The 22,668-nt window shown below is 41.8% G+C and overlaps 1 protein-coding gene across 1 annotated transcript in view; it reads right to left on the bottom strand.

Moving 5' to 3' along the window:
* Nucleotides 1–17,343, bottom strand: part of DIPK1C (divergent protein kinase domain 1C) — a 144,516-nt gene extending 127,173 nt beyond the window's left edge. Inside the window, exon 1 of the mRNA XM_089682379.1 lies at nt 16,720–17,343. Within this exon, the coding sequence (XP_089538505.1) occupies nt 16,720–16,872 (153 nt within the window). The 5' untranslated portion in view covers nt 16,873–17,343. The remainder of the gene's footprint in view (nt 1–16,719) is intronic.
* Between the last annotated feature and the right edge of the window lie 5,325 nt (nt 17,344–22,668).

The raw sequence follows: 22,668 nt of genomic DNA, 5'->3' as shown, positions 1-22,668 counted from the left end.
ACCGTATTTCAGTTTACGATTTTTTCAGAATACGAAATGTCATAGAGAATGCATTACATTCGTAAACCGAGGTACACCTGTATTTAGATTATATTTTAATACAATAATTACAGTGCCATCATCCACTTACATAAAAGAAGGCATAAAGTAAATTAAAGTGTGTTCGCACTTTAAGCAAACCATCAGCCTTCTATTCTACTTTATCTAATATTGCATATGGGTTTGGGATCTTCAGCCATCTTGAGTGGCCAGGCCAGGATGATGTTAATTCATGACAGCACCCAGCATATGCAGGGATTGTAAAACTCATTGTACACTATTAGGGCTCTTTAATATCAGCAGCTTTGTTATACCGCAATCTATGATGTGTGCTGTGAAGGAAGCAGAACTGATGCTTTATAAATGGCTCAGTGCATTACTTTATTGCAATTTTATTGAAATGTCACAAAGTAATATTTTATTAATCTTTATTCACTTGGTTGCGGTGATGTACAGTGTCGCAAAATGCTATGCTGAGAAAAGTAGCTCATGTTCTCCTTTTTTTTTTTAGCATACACTCATAGGACTAAAGGCAAACTGGCTTGTCTATGTGTTGGGATTGCGTTGGCCAAGGTTGCTCAGCATTGTCTAATGCATATGATGGTAATGGGTGCTAAAGAGTTTGTGATGAGGATGGAAATTCCTTTTATTGCAGAGGAGACATATGTCTTGCCTGCAATGAAAAAACATTGTGCTTGCAAATATATTTTTACCTAAAGTTCCACTTTAAGCAGCTTTCTACATTTAGACTGGGTTCACACTTGTGCGGTGCGGTATATCGCATGTGATTCGCACAGGAACCGCACTGCATTCCTCTGCAAATTACAGGCGAATTGTGTGCGGTGCAATTGGAGCCATACATTTTCTTTGGTTCCAATTGCACCACATCCTCACCAAAAATGTGCAGAACTTTTTTTGGTCTGCACTAGAATAGAATCGCATGTGTATTCACACCCATGCGATGCGATGCAATTCTGCACATCACACTGCATTTTGCGGACTGATTTTGGGGTGTTGTTAACATACACACCGGCAGAGGTTTGCACGAACGGGGTGCAATTGTGATGCGGTGTGGAATTCACACAGAAAACCCTGCAAATTCCGCACTGCATCAGTGTGACTCCAAGCTGATAGGCGATTTCTATTCTGATTGCTGTTCTCCTTTGAACTGATCTAGCCCTCAGTGAAAGTTATAGAGATGTGACATCAGATTTTATTGCATCTGACCTACGGACATGCAGATACTGTCAGTTTAAAGTTCAGCTACCTAGGTATGCAGATTATTTTTCTTGTTTAGATTAATAAAACTCAGTGCAGCTCAGAACAATTTTCTTTTCCTAACAGATTACTTTTTTAAAGGGGTTTCCACTAGGGCAGATATAGCCTGTCTAATGAGGGGGTGCAGTGACAACTGTCAGGGGGACAGAGGATGGGAGGTCAGCAGGGCAATGTACGGGGGTCAGTGGGGCAGAGGATAAGGATAGTAATTTGTAGGGCAGTATACAGGATCAGCAGGGTGGAGGATAGGGGTTAGTAGTAAGTAATGCAGACTTCAAAGGCCAGTAGTAGATCAGGCAAAGTTCCGAGGTCAGTAATAAGTGATGTAGAAGACAAATTTTGCATAACAGTGGGGGAAGCTTAAAGGGAAATGATTAAACAGAATCTGTGCCTAGTCACTGTATACTTTGCACACATACAACAGTCAAGGTATCTGCAAAATACTACTTACTATGTCACAAGCGACAGTCTCATAGATGTAAACCTCAGAATGAAGGATCATTTTAGAAAATGTAAACCTTTCAATCACATATGCTTTTCTGCACAGTAAAAGTGATCACTTTGTCTGACTATGTATGGTACAATATAATGTATAAAGTGCAGGAGTAGGTAACGTGCAAAACAACATATAAAGTGCAGCATCAGGATACGCATACCTGTTCACATCGGATTCCCCCCTTACATTAAGTATGCCTATCGGAGTTCCCCATCAAACAGGGTCCTCTTCCTTACGTCAGGGTCCCCAAAGTCATCCCCCTTATGTCAGGATCCCCAGAGCCCCTCCCCCCCTTACATCAGTGTCCTCGGAGATATTAAGCCTTACCTCAGGGTCTACAAAACCATCCACCTTGAATCAGAATCCCCAAAGTCACCCCACTATCAGGGTCCTTAGAGTCACCCCCTATGTCATTGTTCCCAAAGTCATCATATCCTCTCTTACATCAGTGTCTCCATATCCCCCTCTATTTAAATTAGGGTCCCTAGAATCAATTTCCTGGGGAGAGACCCCAAGGTTTCCCCAGTCAGTGTTGATGGGAGAATCCCCCCCCACAGCACTATTGTGTTCTGCCGGTGCGAAGCCTTCCCAGATCGCAGAACGGATCGACTACTGCTAGCAACTATAGCTGCTGGCAGTAAATGCATGTAAAAAATCTGACAAGTTGGTTATACCCAAGTTGATCAATGGATCAACTTGGGTACAACCACCCTGCCCATAGATGGAATGAATCTTGGCCAGTCCTTTCAGAACCAGCTGAGATTCGATCCATCTATGGCCAGATTTAATGTATTGCCAGCCTAAGAGAAGCCAAGCAAACCAATGCACAGTAGGAAAGGATTAAATCAAAGTAAACCATCTCACAGAACATTCACTACACACTGCTGGGCTGACTCTCCAGTCTATGATGAGTGCTGACAGGTCAGTGATGAACAATCACTGCACATTCCAGCTCATCCTTACTGTATATACTTTCCAGCTGACTGTGTGCAATGAACACTCAGAACAGATCAGATATGGAGATACATAGTAAACCCGGGAGTAGACATGGCTGTTTGCAAAGTTCCATGACAAGGAGAAGGGAGCTGCTGAAGCTGTGTGCCCCTGCATCTCTCCACTGCCCTGGTTACAGACGGAGTTTAGCAGTTGGCTACAGGGTCCAGGGGAGGTAGGCTGTTGGATTTGGGGGGGACAACTGAAATCTGGGGGGGCTATCCCTCCCCAGCACCCCCCTAGATCCGCCCTTGGTTTCCACCATTTAGAAGTTTTCTTTAATCTAGGTACACGTTTGTATAGAAATATGTACAGTCACCTCAACTGTACACTCTTATTGTCTGGGTGCCCCAGCAATCAAATGATCCCTAGCAACTCTTCAGCAACTCTTCAGCAGTGCAAATTTTGATGCCAAATTTAAATCTAGTTTAATCATAGTCCTTTGACTAAAATGCCATTTTAGTTTTAGTCATATTTTAGTCATCTGAATTGTTTTAGTTTTAGTCGTATTTTAGATGAATCTCCAGTACATTTTAGTCGACTAAAATCTGATGGGTTTTGTTAAATTGTAATGCATTATTTAAGAATTTATCTAGAATTTTCAAACTCCTGGATATATATTTATATACTCCTGGATTTAAAATCTAATAACATGTTATTATTTATGCTATTAAGGTTTGAACATGTACTACAGACACAGATTTAGGCTGCACATGGGGATGGGGAAGTAAATGGGAGTGAGGGAGTGCACAGGGCAGAGAACTGGACGGTCTGGGGTAGCTGTTAATTTACACAGTTCTAAGCACTGCTTCCTTGCTGGGAGGGGAAACACTCACCATGTCACATCCAGGCACGGATTCGCTGGGAGCTTTTCTGTGGTTTGCAGGGCATTATTCCAGGCAGCAGGTAGAGGGAGCTTGCATCTCTCAGACAATACTGCTTGCCGAGTCAGGGGGGCTGGGACTTTAACAGACAGACTGAGCTCCAAGGAAATCAGGAGTTCAGGTGGGTAAAATTCCCTCCCTTACATTTTTGTTCTGTTTTTGTACATTGGCAAAAAATGTATTTGATTTGCATCATAGTTTTCGTCAATTGACAAAAATAGAAATCTTTTCTCATTTAATTTTCGTCACTGAAAACATGCAGCTGATGAGAATTATGAAAAAAAATATTTTCGTCAACGAAATTAGCAATGGTCCTAAGGTGGTCCTAAGTACTAGAATATTAACATTATTGAATTCAGTACTCAAGGCTAATTAAAGCAGAAAATAGTCATCCATCTCTGTCACAAAACTCATAACCCCATTTGTACGGTTTAGCTAATGCTTTGGAAAAATTCTAACCTGCTGTATTTGTGCCTTTACTCCTTTCTATTGGTGTTGGCCACTCAACGTTTAGCTCTACCTTTGCATGTCTCTGGCTTTAGAGATATTGGTTAACTGTGTTCATGCAGTTCAAGAAGAAAAAATGTTGGAGACAGATGATGACGACATCCAGGCAGGGCTCACTTAACATCTCGGCACAGTCCGAATGATTTGCAAACTGAGCATGCGCGAGTGACATCACCATGGAAGCATAACAACATTATCTCAGCAACGCAAATACTTTAGAGAATTTTGATTAGACCAACAAGGAGTATGTATAATCTGTATGCAAATAAGGAAAAGTTGTATTGTTGACCAGGGGCGGACTGACCGTTTGGAAACTCGGGCACTGCCCGAGGGCCCGGGGTCAGTAGGGGGCCCCATGAGATGCCCCTGGTACCTTTTTCATAGGCTTTTTTGAGTTTGGGCAAGGACACAAGGCCCCATGATCCCCTATTGCCAGGGGCCCCATGATCCCCTATTGCCCAGGGGCACCATGAGTTGTCAGTCCACCCCTGCTGTTGACTTTACTTCACTTTAAATGCAAACAATAAAAAAGTACAGATGTACAGTACATTACATAAAATAAATAAAAAAGATACAGTGCATACACAAAACACTGGCATAGAATTTAAACCTTCCTGTAAAAAGCAAAACAAAAAACCCCCCAAAAACTTTACTTTTTATACAAATTGCACAGTCTGCATGACTATACAACTGAGAAAAATCTATTTCTATAGCTGTGTAAAATTTTGAAACCTAAAAGAGCTGATGCACAAAAAACAAATGCTTTGTTCTGTAAATGTGTTCAGAATTTGCTTGACACGTCATCTTAAAGTGATATTAAACCCCAAAACAAAAATGTATTAAATTGCAGCTTACCAATTCCTAGATGTGGTGGCTGCATTAATTTTCTTTTTTTTTAAATGGTTTTTGTTCTCCTTTATTTCTCTACTTACTTTAACAGACCAAGCTGTCCAAACAAATTAGCAGTTAAAGGGTTTATTTATTTATTTCAGGTACTTATATAGCGCCATCAATTTACGTAGTGCTTTACATATATATTGCACATTCACATCAGTCCCTAACCCTCAAGGGGTGTACAATCTAAGGTCCCTAACTCACATTCATACATACACATACTAGGGCAAATTTAGACAGGATCCAATTCACCTACCAGCATGTCTTTGGAGTGTGGGAGGAAACCGGAGTACCTGGAGGAAACCCACACAAGCACAGGGAGAACATGCAAACTTCAGGCAGGTGGTGCTGTGGTTGGGATTCAAACCAACGACCCTATTACTGCCAGGCCGAAATGCTAACCATTTAGCCACTGTGCTGCCCACAGCAAACCATTTTCCACTGGCAGGGGTGCTTACATTGATCAGCTTTTATTCATTTATGTAAAATCTTTATCCCAAAAGGAAAAAAACTGTTGCTGTAACTGATTATAAAGTGCTACCTGGATTCGGGATTTAATTTGTTAGTCACGTCCATCAAAATCTGCTAGTCTAACACTTCCAAGACTGACAATGTTGCTGTCCAAAGGTGTCTGCTTTACTACTAAATCCAGAATGCAGATATCTCAAAGCTGGACATGCACAGGTCAGCTGGCTGATCGAAAAACACTGAACTGATTCCCCCATATATACTCATAGGCCAATTTCGCTCCTAAGCTCTGAAGTGTTACTTGCAGGATCACCATGTGAATAAAGGAAAAAAAAGCCTAAAAGAAAACGAATTCTGCGACTACAAGTAAGGATGGGTAATCTGCAATATATTACATTTTGTTTTTGGGTTCAATACCACTTTAACTCTCATATTTCAGTAAATGTTAGAAACAAAAAGTAGAACAATGTTTGGTGACAAGTGAAAAAAAATTTATTTCTTAATATTTGAGGAAACTGGGGTAAGAGAGTTACAGAAAGTGTTCTGGAATACAGAAGGTTTAATGGAGCTCTGCCATGAGTCACCTAGGCACTGCACAGAACGACTCTATATAGCTAGAGGCTAGCTATTAAAATTGGTGAGCAAGAAAGGAGACTGGAACTCACTTGAAATAAATTAGTTTTTTTTGGGGGGGGGGTTTATTATTATTACTTTTTTTTTTTAGAGGACCCATTTACTAGACAACCAATGTCAGTAACCTTCCAGCACTGAATACAAACTATTTAACATAGGAAATATTGTACAAGGTAATGCACAGTATATACCACAAGGCCTAATAGTATTAATACCTACATTTAGCTTTTCCATGATTTAAAAATACTCCCTTCATTAATTATAGCAAATTATTTTGTTTAGTTGATAAACTTTGTGCAGTTTTTGCCTACAATTGTAAACTTTACGATATAAAATAAAATTGCACACTGTACAGACCTACACACTTTAGGCATGATTCGCATATTTTTGTAACATGCGGTAACACATTGCAAGGACCTGCGCTAAGTATACCACAATGAACAGATGTAAACCGTCTGTGTGTTGTAGTGTGCTGGAAAAAAAGGTGCAGGTCCATTAAAAGATCTATTTTGGTGCATTGGTGAGCCATTCGAAATGCATGACCTAGCATTAATGTGTGTGCAGCACCACACCACACTACACAGATCTGAATACAACCGTTTTTATCATTTACAGCCAGACATAGAAGTTTCAAATCATGGGTCACAGGAAAGAAAATCACTAATTTCCCCATCAATACAGTCAGTGTTGAGGGTTAAATCCCTCCTCGCTAACTGCTAGCAATATTCGCATGTAAAATCCAACAGGCGGGTTGTACCCAAGTTGGTCGATCAACTTGGGTACATTCAGCATGCCCATTGATGGTTCACATCTCAGCCGGTCCCTGCTGAACCAGCCGAGATCTGGATCATCTATGGGATGGCTAAATGTACCCCAGTTGATCAATCAACTTGGATACACCAAGTCTGTCAGATTTTACATGCGATTATTGCTAGCAGCTAGTGGGGAGGGATTCCCCCTCAACACTGACTGTATCAATGGGGGAATCAAGCAAAGTTCTTTCCTGCAACCCATGATTGCAGGAAAGAAAATCACTCCATCTATGGCAGGCTTAACACAGTGGCTGTTAACCTACGAGGTATAAAGGGATGTTAATTGAGGCCCCTGACATCAGCAAAAAGACACAAATAATATTCAGTATTGCTAGAGAAGACTGCAAACGTACTAGAGGAAATGATGGTCAAAGACTGTGGATATGCTGCTATGATTAGAGCAGTCTTTCTCAACGAGGGTTCTGTGGAACTCTTGGGTTCATCCAGTGTATTCTTCTCACTGACCACCAATACAAGGGATATTCTTTCCAGTGACCACCATTGTAAGTTTTCTTTCCAGTGACCACCAATGTCAGGAGTACTCTTCCCACTGACCACCAATGTAAGGTGTATTCTTCCCACTGACCACCAATGTAAAGAGCATTCTTTCCACTGACCACCTCTGTATGGAGCACTCTTCCCAGTGACCACCAATGTAAGGAGCATTCTTTCCACTGACCACCACTGTATGGAGCACTCTTCCCAGTGACCACCAAAGTATGAAGTACTCTTTTTGCTATACACCAATATAAGAAGCATTCTTCCCACTGTCCACCCAGTCCTTTGAGTTGTGGACATTGGTGGTGGATCCCTGAGACTTGAATATTATTTTAAGGATTCCTCCATGTCAAAGAAGTTGAGAAAGGCTGGGTTAAAGGCTTGAGACATACTTCATAAGACAGTGACAGACTCAAAATGTGTTACATGAAACTAGTAGAGATCCTGATGTTACTCCTGATGTTATAAAGCAATGCTCTCATTACAGGCTGCTGGGGTGCACGGGCCACACAACAAGTACTTGGGGCTGCAAGTTGGGCACCAGGGATGTAATGAGACCTCAAGGATGATCAGTTGTTGTGGGTTTCATACTTTTTTGTTTTTTCTGCCTTAATCAATAACAGCAGATGATCATGTTTTTCAATTCATGTTTTAATTATAATACACATATCCAACATGCAAAACATATGTAATATCTACTAAAAGCATTTAAAACTGTTCGGTGCCATCTAGTGTTTTCAAGCTGCAACAGTTATCTTCGCCTACTAAGTAAAACTTTGACATGTTTCCTCAAGGCAGGTTCACAAATTTCAATTCAATATGATGTGCATTTTTAGAATTGTTTATACAGTGCCTCATCTGTGTCTTATTGAGTTTCCAGTAAACTTCACACAATTTTCCAGGAGATGTTCCAACTCTTTTTGTTGTTGAGCAAAGGATGCTTGACACATTTTGACATCCAGAATCTCAGATAATTGGGGCAATCCTAGGCATGTTTTGTATGACCTTCTTTTGGTATACTTTCACTCTAACACATAGCTCTTCACTCATGTTAATGACAATATAACAACTGTAGCATACCATGGGTATGATAACAATGATGAATAGGTACGTGTATTTATTATGATAAAATATTCTCAATTCTGCAAAGCTGATTTAGAGCTTTCAGCAGATGCCTTGTGCTATAAATGTATCATAGTGCTAGCATACATGGGAGATGTGTGACTCCTGTGAGATCAGATTCATTGTGTAATGGTATTAAAATAATAAGAGGAACATAATTCAGCAATGTCATGATTGTGCAAGTCCAAAGAGGTGATGGATTTAAATCTTTTTGTATAGAAAATATTTGTGTAGTCATAGTTGACTGTAACAAGCATGTAGCTAAAGTGATTTCATGATGACTTGGGCTGTGTCATAAGAATAATACATTTGGTTTAGTGATCAATGTATACATCTCTTATACTTATTTTGTGGCTATACAATATTCAGTGCTTGCAGGTGAAGTAATTGACTAGATTGTTAATTGTTATAATTAGGCCAGGGGTCTCCAAACATTCTAAACAAAGGGCACATTTACTGTCCTTCAGGGGCAGGCTGTGGCTGGTGGGAAAAGAAATTGCCCTGCCATCAATGGGAGTAAGCAGTACCCCATCATTAGTCTTAGTGGGAGGAATAGTGTCCAATTGTTGGTATCAGTGGCAGAAATAGTTTCCCATTGTTGGTATCAGTGGCATGAATAGTGTCCAATTGTTGGTATCAGTGGCAGCAATAGTGTCCAATTGTTGGTATCAGTGGCAGAAATAGTGTCCCATTGTTGGTATCAGTGGCAGAAATAGTGTCCCATTGTTGGTATCAGTGGCATGAATAGTGTCCCATTGTTGGTATCAGGGGCAGAAATAGTGTCCAATTGTTGGTATCAGTGGCAGGAATAGTGTTCCATTGTTGGTATCAGTGGCAGGAATAGTGTTCCATGGTTGGTATCAGTGGCAGGAATAGTGTCCCGTTGTTGGTATCAGTGGCAGGAATAGTGTCCCGTTGTTGGTATCAGTGACAGGAATAGTGTCCCATTGTTGGTATCAGTGGCAGGAATAGTGTCCCATTGTTGATGCCATTGGGAGGAATGGTGCCCCATCATTGGCATCAGTTGGAGGAATAGTGCCCATGAGGGCCCGATAAAGACAAGCAAAGAGCAGTAACGAGCAGTAACGAGCCACCTGGGCCACAGTTTGGAGACCACTAAATTAGACCGTGGAGGGGTTATGACATGAGGAATAACAATCGCTTCTGGAAAAAGCTTTAGTAATTGTGCAAACATTTTCCAGCATAGTTGATAATTGATTTGATTGGTAAGTAACAGGGGCGGACTGACAACTCATGGGGCCCCTGGGCAATAGGGGATCATGGGGCCCCTGTGTCCTTGCCCAAACTCAAAAAAGCCTATGTAAAAGGTACCAGGGGCATCTCATGGGGCCCCTTACTGACACCCGGGCCCTCGGACAGTGCCCGAGTTTCCAAATGGTCAGTCCGCCCCTGGTAAGTAATCATCTCATTTTGTGCATAGTGACGATAATGAACCTTTATTCAGTGCAAGTGTGGCATTGTATTTTTGCCCAAAGTTAGCAAAAAATTGCATGTGGCCTTCAAAAAGCTGATGGGCTAACATATCAAAACCAGTCAGTCATTCTCCCATGTATGACAGCCTTATGTGTAGAGGTTCGCAGAGAAGACCAACAGCACCCATAAGAAGCTGTGAAAGCCATGGCACTTTCTTTCCTATCCTACTGATCTTCATATCCCATTAAAGCTGCTAACAGTCAGGCTTCCTCAACATTCATACCCCTTACATCACCGTCTACATTTCCACCTAGTAATAATCTTTTTAATTTCTATGTATAAAGCTAATTTTAGCCCTTACACCTGATTATCTACAAGCTACATTATCATGACATTCTAGATGGTCTTTTCTGATACAGATCTTCCTAGTTCACAATCACGGTCCCCAGAAGTAAAATATTCAGGATTATAAGCACCAAACCTCTTCCAAAGGAGCCAAATATCAAAAGATGATTTACACAATCTAACCTGAGTTTGGTGCAATATACAAAGTTATGATCCAGATATTAGACATGATGTGAGATGTTCTTCAAGTGCACTAGATGGTCTTTCAGAATCTACATTACTATAAAGTTCTAGATTGTCATCTCTGGTTCAGATTTTGTCTAATTCACAGTTACATCACACAGAGGTAAAATATTTCTATCCACATTACGTACAATGACCAGTTCAGTGATATAAATACTGGAATTCTTCTAAGGAACCGTATATCTAAAACTGATCTATACAGTCTAACCTGAACTTGGTGCATTGTGACATTCCACATCTTAAACATGATAGCAGATGTTCACCAAGTATACAGTTGCAAGAAAAAGTATGTGAACCCCTTGGGATTACGTGGAGTTTTGCATGAATTGGGCATAAAATGTGCTCTGAACATCATCTAAGTCACAACAATAGAAGAACACAGTCTGCTGAACATAATACTACACAAACATTAGATGTTGCCATGGTTTAATTGCACATAACAGTTAAACATTCACAGTGCAGGGAGGAAAAATATGTGAGGCCCTAGCTTAATGACTTTTCCCAAAGCTAATTGGAGCCAGGAGTGAGCCAACCTTGACTCCAATCAGTGTGATGATATTGGATTTGTTGCTGACAGCTGTCCTGCCCTTAAAAAACACACACCTCTTTTGGGTTTACTGGTTTCAAGAAGCACTGTCTGATGTGAACCGTGCCTCGAAGAAAAGAGCTCTCAGAAGACCTACGATCAAGAATTGCTGACTTGCATGAAGCTGGAAAGGGTTACAAAAGTATCTCCAAAAGCCTTGTTGTTCATGTGTCCACGGTAAGACAGACTGTCTACAAATGGAGAAAGTTTAGCACTGTTGCTACTCTCCCTAGGCGTGGTTGTCCTGTAAAAATGACTGCAAGAGCACAGCGCAGAATGCTGCATGAGGTAAAGAAGAATCCCAGAGTGTCAGCTAAAGACCTACAGAAATTTCTGGCACATGCTAACATTTTTGTTGACACATCTACAATAAGGAAAACATTAAACAAGAATGGAGTACATGGGAGGACACCACGGAGGAAGCCATTGCTGTCCAAAAAGAATATTGTAGCACATTTGAAGTTTGCAAAAGAGCACCTGGATGTTCCACAGCACTACTGGCAAAATATACTCTGGACAGATGAAACCAAGATTGAGTTGTTTGGGAAGAACACACAACATTATGTGTGGAGAAAAAAAGGCACAGCACACCAACATCAAAACCTCATCCATACTGTAAAACATGGCGGAGGGAGCATCATGGTTTGGGGCTGCTTTGCTGCCTCAGGGCCTGGATGGATTGTTGTCATTGATGGGAAAATGAATGCCAGAGTTTATCAAGACATTTTGCAGGAAAACGTACGACCATCTGTCCGCCAACTGAAGCTCCGCAGAGGATGGGTGATGGACAATGACCCATAGCATACAAGTAATTCAACAAAACAATGGCTGCAACAGCACAGAATATGCCTTCTGGAGTGGCCCAGTCAGAGTCCTGACCTCAACCCGATTGAAATGATGTGGCATGACCTTAAGAGCGATTCACACCAGACATCCCAAGAATATTGCTACACTGAAACAGTTTTGTGAAGAGGAGTGGTCCAAAATTACTCCAGATCGTTGTGCAGGTCTGATCTGCAACTACAGGGAATGTTTGGTTGAGGTTATTGCTGCCAAAGGAGGGTCAACCAGTTATTAAGTCTAAAGGTTCACATACTTTTTCCTCCCTGTACTGTGAATGTTTACATGTTATGTGCAATTAAACCATGGCAACATCTAATGTTTGTGTAGTATTATGTTCAGAAGACTGTGTTCTTCTATTGTTGTGACTTAGATGACGTTCAGAGCACATTTCATGCCCAATTCATGCAAAACTCCACGTAATCCCAAGGGGTTCACATACTTTTTATTGCAACTGTATAGATTTCTACAATCTACATTACTATAAAGTCATTTCTGCTCCAGATGTTATCTAGTTTGCAGTAATAGCATACAAAGGTAAACATATTTATCCAGATTATGCACAATGACAGGTTCAATACATATACATACAGTATATACACTGGGACTCTTATGAAGGAACCATGTATCAAAAGATGACTTGTATAACTTAATTTCCACCTTTTTAAGATGGAGGAACCCCTAATTTAGGTGTCTGTTCTCAAGGAACCTCTGACAATAATTACTAGATATACAACCTATGGTGCATTAGTGTGGTAGTCAGTGGGAAGAATGCTTCATATATTAGTGGTCAGTGGGAGGAATACGTCTTACACTGGTGGTCAGTGGGAGGAATACGTCTTACACTGGTGGTCAGGGGGAGGAATACGTCTTACATTGGTGGTCAGTGGGAGGAATATGTCTTACATTGGTGGTCAGTGGGAGGAATGCTTCATATATTAGTGGTCAATGTGAGGAATACATTATATATTAGTGGTCAGTGGGAGGAATACTTCATATATTAGTGGTCAGTGGGAGGAATGCATCATATATTAGTGGTCAGTGGGAGGAATGCATCATATATTAGTGGTCAGTGGGAGGAATGCTTCATATATTAGTGGTCAGTGGGAGGAATGAATCATATATTAGTGGTCAGTGGGAGGAATGCATCATATATTAGTGGTCAGTGGGAGGAATGCATCATATATTAGTGGTCAGTGGGAGGAATGCATCATATATTAGTGGTCAGTGGGAGGAATACATCATATATTAGTGGTCAGTGGGAGGAATGCATCATATATCAGTGGTCAGTGGGAGGAATACATCACAGATCAGTGGTCAGTGGGAGCAATGTTTCATATGTTAGTGGTCAGTGGGAGGAATGCTTCTTATATTGATGGTCAGTGGGAGGAATGCTTCTTATATTAGTGGTTACAGATAGTTTACAGATTGCTTAAAAGATCATTGTTGTCATTAATGATATACTGTAGCTGAGAGGCAGCAATTGTTAATTGCTCAAAGAACCCTGAGACACCTCTGGAGGAACCCTAGGGATCCACAGAACCCTGGATGAGAATGACTGATTTATACAATCTAATCTAAATTTGGTGCACTACACAATGTAGTAATCCAGATGTTAAACATAATGCCAGATGTTGTTCATGTATACAAAATTATCTTCTACAATCTATATTATGGCTATAGATATACAAACCTTATCTAGTTATAGAATTTAATTTCTAACACAGATATTCTTGTCTAGTTTACAGTCCCAACACGCAAAAGTAAATAGTTATACCCAGATTTCTGTACAATGAATCAATACTATATACACTGGAGCTTTTCTAAAATGAATGAATGATTTTATAATCTAACTGGAACGTGGTGCAATACATATACAATGTAATAATCTGGATGTTAACATAATGCCGGATGTTCTACAAATACACTCTCATCTTCTACAATTTACATTTTGTGTATTGTCTTTTCTGATATAGATCTCCTTGTCTGTTTCTCAGTCGCAGCCCACAGAATTGAAATATCTCTCTCCAGATAATGTACAATGTCCAGTTCAGTTCTATAAACACTGGAACTCTTCTAAAATAGCCCTGTATGAAAATATGCCTCCTACCATCTAAACATGGTGCAATATACAATGCAATATTCTAGATGTTCTAAAAGTAAACTATGGATCTTCAACATTATATATTACTGTGAAGTTGTTGGTTGTCATCTCTGGTTCAGATATTGTCTAGTTTAAAGTCACATTTCTATTCAGATTATTTCAATAACCTGTACAATGCTATATACAATGGAACTCTTCTAAAGGAGCCATGTAGCAAATGATATATCTAACCTGAATTTGGTGCAATGTAAAATGTAATAATCTAGACGTTCTACAAGTTCACTATTAATTTTCTACAATATACATCATTATAAAGTAGTAGGTTGTCATTTCTGGTTCAGACCTTGTCTAGTTTACAGTCCGAGCACACAGAGGTAAATATTTCTATTCAGATTAAGTGCAATGCTATATACCTTGGAACTCTTCAAATGGAGCCCCATATCAAATGACGAATCTAACCTGAATTTGGAGCAATTATAAGTAATCATTCAGATGTTAACATGATGCCAGATGCTTTACAAGTAAACTAGTTGTTTTTTGACCATCTATATTACTATAAAGTTGTAGATTGTCATTTCTGGTTCAGAACTTGTCTAGTTCTCAGCACAGAGAAGTAAAATATTTCTATCCAGATTATGTACAATGATCAAATCAATACTATAATCACAGGAACTTCTCTTTATCAAAAGAATATATCTAACAATCTAACCCGAATTTGGTCCCATACACAATGTAATAATCCAGATGTTCTACAAGACTACTGGAGGATCTTCTACAATGTACATTAATATAAAGTTGTAGGTTGTCATTTCTGGTTCAGATCTTGTCTAGTTCTCAGCACAGAGAGGTAAAATACATATATCCAGATTATGTACAATGATCAGATCCATGCTATAATCACTGCAACTGTTCTGTATCAAAAGAAGATTTCTACAATCTAAACTGAACTTGGTTCCATATACAATGTAATAATTGTAGTACAAGTACGTTAGGGGATCTTCTACAATCTCTATTCCCATAAAGGTGTCATTTCTGGTTTGGATAGTGTCTAGTTCTCAGCACAAATAAATGAAATATTTCTATCCAGATTATATACAATGATCAGATCAATGCTCTATAATCACTGGAACTCTTCTGTATCAAAAGAATATATCTACAATCTAACCTGAACTTGGTTTCATATACAATGTAATCCAGACGTTCTACAAAACTACTAGATCTTCTGCAATCTACATTAATGTAACTTTGTAGATTGTCATTTCTGGTTCAGATATTGTCTAGTTCTCAGCAGAGAGAAGTAAAATAGTTATATCCAGATTGTGTACAATGATCAGATCAATTCTATAATCACCGCAACTCTTCTGTATCAAAAGAAGATTTCTACAATCTAAACTGAACTTGGTTCCATATACAATGTAATAATTGTAGTACAAGTACGTTATTAGGGGATCTTCTACAATCTATTCCTATAAAGGTGTCATTTCTGGTTTGGATAGTGTCTAGTTTTCAGCACAGAGAAGTAAAATATTTATTTCCATATTATGTACAATGATCAGATCATTGCTATAATCACTGGAAATCCTCTGTATCATAAGAATACTTATACAACCTAACCTGAACTTGGTCCCATATACAATGTAATAATCCAGATGTTCTTCGAGTATACTAGAGGATCTTCTACAATCTACATTAATCTAAAGTAGTAGATTGTCATTTCTGGTCCAGATCTTGTCTAGTACTCAGCACACAGAAGTAAAATATGTATTTCCATATTATGTACAATGATCAGATCATTGCTATAATCACTGGAAATCCTCTGTATCATAAGAATACTTATATAACCTAACCTGAACCTGGTCCCATATACAATGTAATAATCCAGATGTTCTTCAAGTATACTAGAGGATCTTCTACAATCTACATTAATATAAAGTAGTAGATTGTCATTTCTGGTTCAGATCTTGTCTAGTACTCAGCACACAGAAGTAAAATATTTCTCTCCAGATTATGTACAATGATCAGATCAATGCTATAAACACTGCAACTCTTCTGTATCAAAAGACTATATCTACAATCTAAACTGAACTTGGTCCACATACAATGTACTAATCCAGATGTTACACATGTAGAGGATCTTCCACTATCTATGACTATAAAGTTGTCATTCCTGGTTTAGATCTTGTCTAGTTTGTAATCACAGCACACAGAAGTAAAATATTTCTCTCCACATTATGTTCAATGACCAGCTCAGTTGGTAAACGCTGGACTCTTCCAGCATAACAATGTATCCATATATACAATCTAATCTGATACAGTGAAATAATAAAGTGAATATGATGTCAGATGTTCTACAAGTAGAGTCGAAGATATATAATACAGGATCCAGGAGGTGGGTGGGGGGATCCTGTGCTGGAACCAGGAACAATCAGACTACAAGGAGTCTATGGGAGAGCTGAGCACCCTAAGGACATAGAGAAGTGCTGTAGTAGAGATCAGCGATCCCCTCCACTACAGACGGGCAGACATCGGTCTTGGGTACATACCAGCCCTGCCAGGATCTTGGTGCTCTCCTCGTCGGTGCAGCGATCAGAGAAGACAGTCCGGTGAACGAAGAGGAAAGTGGTGACAAAGATCCAGCAGCAGACCCAGAAAAGTAGGAGCAGCAGAGTGTTCTTCTTGCTGATCCTCAGTGTCATGGTAGATCAGTGCGATGTGGCCATGCTCCTGGATGGAGGAGGAGGCGGTGCGGGCTGCTGACAGGCGGCTGCCCACTGGACGCTTCCCAGGCACCCGGGCTCCTCACATCCTCGCCGTGTACACGGATTGTCGGACACTCTGCGATTGCAGCCACGTAGTTCCGCCTTGTATGCTGTACACAGGGATGTGATCGGAGGGGATGGAGGAGGTCCAGGGACCACCAATGTCTGACTCACAGATCCGCACAATGATGGCATTGTGTGCTGAAATCCGGGGCCACCGGCCACTCAGCTCTGTCTACTGAAGTGGTCACCATCGTGACTGACGGGGGGAAGACCCCCGGAGATCACAACACTGCTTCTCAACTTGTTTCCACTCACTGAACCCTGTACATGTATGCAGAATCTGGAGGCACCCCCATATGAAATGTAAAACATGCCTGCCTGGGATCCCTTCATGTCAGAGGACCCTCCATCTTCTCAGAGTTCTTCTCTGTCATATTAGACTTCCCCCTTTTATGTCAGAGGTCCTCATCACATCTGAGATACCCCTTTAACATTAGAGTTCCCCCCTTCATGTCAGAGGTCCTCATCACATCAGAGGTCCCCCCATCACATCTGAGATACCCTCTTCACATCAGAGGTCCCCCCATCACATCTGAGATACCCCCTTCACAGCAGAGGTCCCCCCATCACATCTGAGATACCCCCTTCAGATCAGAGGTCCCCCCATCACATCTGAGATACCCCCTTCAGATCAGAGGTCCCCCCATCACATCTGAGATACCCCCTTCAGATCAGAGGTCCCCCCATCACATCTGAGATACCCCCTTCACATCAGAGGTCCCCCCATCACATCTGAGATACCCCCTTCACATCAGAGGTCCCCCCATCACATCTGAGATACCCCCTTCACATCAGTGGTCCCCTTTCACATCTGAGATACTCCCTTCACATCAGAGGTCCTCCCATCACATCTGAGATACCCTCTTCACATCAGAGGTCCCCTTTCACATCTGAGATACCCTCTTCACATTAGAGTTCTCCCCTTCATGTCAGAGGTCCTCATCACATCAGAGGTCCCCCCATCACATCTGAGATACCCTCTTCACATCAGAGGTCCCCCCATCACATCTGAGATACCCCCTTCACATTAGAGTTCCCCCTTCATGTCAGAGGTTCTCATCACATCAGAGGTCCCCCCATCACATCTGAGATACCCCCTTCACATCAGAGGTCCCCCCATCACATCTGAGATACCCTCTTCACATCAGAGGTCCCCCCATCACATCTGAGATACCACTTTCACATCAGAGGTCCCCATCACATCTGAGATACCCCCTTCACATTAGAGGTCCCCCCTTCATGTCAGAGGTCCTCATGACATCAGAGGTCCCCCCATCACATCTGAGATACCCTCTTCACATCAGAGGTTCCCCCATCACATCTGAGATACCCCCTTCACATCAGAGGTCCCCCCATCACATTTGAGATACCCCCTTCACATCAGAGGTCCCCCCATCACATCTCAGATACCCCCTTCACATCAGAGGTCCCCCATCACATCTGAGATACCCCCTTCATGTCAGAGGTCCTCATCACATCAGAGGTCCCCCCCATCACATCTGAGATACCCTCTTCACATCAGAGGTCCCCCATCACATCTGAGATACCCCCTTCACATCAGAGGTCCCCCATCACATCTGAGATACCCCCTTCATGTCAGAGGTCCTCATCACATCAGAGGTCCCCCCATCACATCTGAGATACTCCCTTCATGTCAGTGGTCTTCATCACATCAGAGGTCCCCCCATCACATCTAAGATACCCTCTTCACCAGGGGTGGACTGACCATTTGGAAACTCAGGCACTGCCCGAGGGCCCGGGGTCAGTAGGGGGCCCCATGAGATGCCCCTGGTACCTTTTTCATAGGCTATTTTGAGTTTGGGCAAGGACACAGGGGCCCCATGATCCCCTGTTGCCCGGGAGCCCCATGAGTTGTCAGTCCGCCCCTGCTCTTCACATCAGAGGTCCCCCCATCACATCTGAGATACCCCCTTCACATTAGAGGTCCCCCCTTCATGTCAGAGGTCCTCATCACATCAGGGGTCCCCCTTCACATCTGAGATACCCCCTTCACATCAGAGGTCCTACCATCACATCTGATTTACCACTTTCACATCAGAGGTCCCCCCATCACATCTGAGATACCCCTTCACATAAGAGGTCCCCCATCACATCTGAGATACCCCCTTCACATCAGAGGTCCCCCATCACATCACAGACACCCCCCTCATGTCAGAGATCCCCATCATATCAGAGATTATCCTTCACAACATAGGTCCCCCCATCACATCAGTCACCTTCGTCATGTCAGAGGTCCCCATCACATCAGAGATTCCCCTATACAACATATGTCCCAGGGGCGGACTGACCATTTAGGCGCTTGGGCACTGCCCGAGGGCCCAGGGTCAGTACAGACTAATTGTGCTTTGGCTCCTGGACCCAACAGATGGATTTTACAGTGTACATCCATATACTTCATTTTAGGCCGTGTGTTACAAGCCTTATTGTGTGTCTTTTATACCTGCCTGGAGTTCAGCTTAAATGATTAATTGCTACCTGTGGAAACTGAAGGTAAGCTCTTAGTTACATATGTTTAACGATCAAGTAAATTACACAAGTAGCATGTAGTAGTGATTTATCTTTCAGGACTACATGATGCTCCATTCATTTGAGGTTGATTTCATATTCAAATGTTTGTTTATTTGTTTAGGACCAATACAGACTTTTAGGGCTCGCTTACTCTTGTGATTAGGGGTGCAAGGGGGGGCATTAACCACTTGCCCTCCTGAGGATTTATCCTCCCTTCCTGACCAGGCCATGTTTTGCGATACAGCGCTGCATTATTTTAACTGACAATTGGGCGGTCATGCAACACAATTTATGTCCTTTTTTCCCACAAATGGTATTTGATTGCCTGTGCGTTTTTTATTTTTTGCACTATAAACAAAAAAAGACCAACAATTTTTAAAAAAAAACTATTTTTGACTTTTTGCTATTAAACATGTCTAGTAAAAAAATTTAAAAAATCAAATTTCGTCATAAATTTAGGACAAAATGTATTCTGCTACATGTCTTTACTAGAAAAAAAATCCCAATACGTGTAAATTAATTGATTTACGTGAAAGTTATACAAATGGCGGTATATATACTGGAATTTGTCTTTATACTAATAATGGTTGCGATCAGCAACTTATAGCAGGACTGCGGCAGGCATTCTGACACTTTGGGGGAACTGACTAACTGCCACTGACATCTCCAGTGACACTAATACAGTGATCAGTGCTAATAAAAAGCACTGACACTGTACTAATGACACTGGGCAGGAAGGGGTTAACATCTGGGGCGATCAAAGGGTTAACTGTGTGCCATTTTGCAGTGTCAGCGCATTGCTTTGTATTGCTCTGCTGTGCAGAGCAATACAAAGCAGTGTGCTGGAGCTGACAGGAGAAATCTGTATAGTTTATATACAGACCTCTCCCCGTCAGTGATACTTGGTGATCGCAAGGTGCTGGCGGGGAATCATCGGCCGGGACCCAGTGATCAACAGCTGAACGGCCCCCTGCCCAAAAATGTTAGATCATGTATATATGCATGATTTTGCACAGCCCTGCCGCCCTGTAGCAGTATTTCTGCTATAGTGTGGTGGGCAAGCAGTTAAAACTACACAGTTGAGCTGCATTTTTAAAGTCCCTCAACCACTTCCCCTTTAGTTGCAAAGGCATTGGGTGGGAGTGTACACATGCTCTGCTATGTATTCGCAGCAGGAATTAAACCCCCATCACATTTGTCCAAACGCGACCTATTCAAGTGAATGGGGGTGCGCTGCAGCTCTCAGGTTGCAGTATTTAGGGGGTTAAAACAGGGAGTGAGCAGATGACATATTGCCTCTTCACTGCCTGTCAAACACCTCTGAAAAGTGATCCAAACGTGGATTGCTTTTCAGAGGAGTGGTGGTCCCTGCCAAAGCGTAAACGAATCCTTAAAGCAAAGGTCCAGACAAAGATAGAAAAAAAAATGGGAGTGGGTACCTGTCAAATTTCGGTACCCCCCCCCCCCCATCCCAAAGGTGCCAATCCTTAACAGAGAGCGAGCGATGAAGCCTTAAAGTGGAATTTCCCCTTTTGGGTGGAGCTCTGCTTTAAGTTACATTAGAACACGCTGCGCATGTACCGCAGGGATTTAACAGACCTACAACATTTTTTTTTTAAATCTCAGTGTACCACAGTGTATGGGTGGTTCACATCCAGGGGCCGAATGACCATTTGGAAACTCTGGCACTGCCCGAGGGCCGAGGTCAGTAGGGGGCCCCATGAGATGCCCGGTACCTTATTCATAGGCTTTTGTTGAGTTTGGGCAAGGACACGGGCCCCATGATCCCCTATTGCCCGGGGGGCCCCATGAGTTGTCAGTCCACCCCTGTTCACATCTGTGCTTTGTAGTGTGTTATAATGCACACGCATTGTGTGGAGCTGAGTAAGTGCATTGGGGTATCATTCCAAAAGAATGGCAAACTAAGGGATCAGCTAATGATGGTATTTACGCATCAAAAAAAGAACAGCGTTGTATTGCAGCACACTCAGTGTTGCAGAATATCATGTTCTGCACATACATCCTGACTGTAACCCCATAAGAAGAACATCTTAAGTGGCTGCAGGGCACATGCGACTAGAATATGAAAACCCAATCCCTGAGAGCTTGGAGGGAAACACATTTACTTTTCATGTCTAATCATGCACTTATCTTTTAACAATCAATTGCTACTCCTAGAGATTAATCACTGGCCATTTTAGCAGCATGACTGAGATTCTAAAAGTCTCCTGTGTAGCCGCAGATTAATGAAGAACTGCCAGAAAGTTGTTATATCTTCCAGTACCTTAACCCTGTCTTGATCTTATCTGAATGTATCGGCTCTCCTAGACATATACTATTACTGGTCTGGTACTTTAGTCCTCAGAAGACCGGGGAGTTCACATGACACAGTTTCTATACTTTGCTTTGCATCCACTGCAAAAACTATCACCTCTATCACGTTCAGTAGACAGTATAAGGCTCCATTCACACTTGTGCAACGTCAAAGTCGTGCGATAGTCATTGCGACTAGATGCAACTTTGATGCGACTTTGGATGAGTGTGATTTTGGCTTTTACCAAGGATGGTTGATTGTGTTGTGCAAAGTCACACACAAGCCACATGTATGTCATTCAGGTGCAACTTTCATGCAACTTTGGAGGAATTACATTGGAGTCTATGTCCCTCAAGTCATATGAAAGTCAGACCAAAGTAGTGCAGGGACTACTTTCAAGTCGCACAGATATGAATGGTATTCATTGGGAAACATGGGGTACAACTTGTCATGTGACTATCGACCCCAAAATCGCACAAATATGAATGGGCTCCAAGCCTGTGGGCAGGGCTAAGTGCAGGAACCCCAGGGTGAGCTTTTTCCAGCGCCCCCAGTGGAAGGCAGAGGCTGTGTTCACATGAAATCAGCATTAAGGCAGTGCTCTACATTAAATGTGAGACTAATCCGAGAGCATACATGTTGACTCTTTGTAATCTGTGGTCAAAATTTGACAGTGTTGACACATGCACTGCGGATACACTTCTGTTAGTCTTCACCTCTCCCCAGGTGTGTGGCATATCTGAGACGGTACCATGGAGCTCGTACTGGTCTCCACCAACCCAACAATTCTATCACCTCGTTCCCAGTGACTATGGTCCACATGCTAC

The sequence above is a fragment of the Staurois parvus genome, unplaced genomic scaffold (assembly GCF_062004578.1).
Source record: "Staurois parvus isolate SC_StPar_1 unplaced genomic scaffold, SC_StPar_1.0 ptg000287l, whole genome shotgun sequence".
Lineage (NCBI taxonomy): Eukaryota > Metazoa > Chordata > Amphibia > Anura > Ranidae > Staurois > Staurois parvus.
This window is presented reverse-complemented; position numbering and strand designations above follow the sequence as displayed.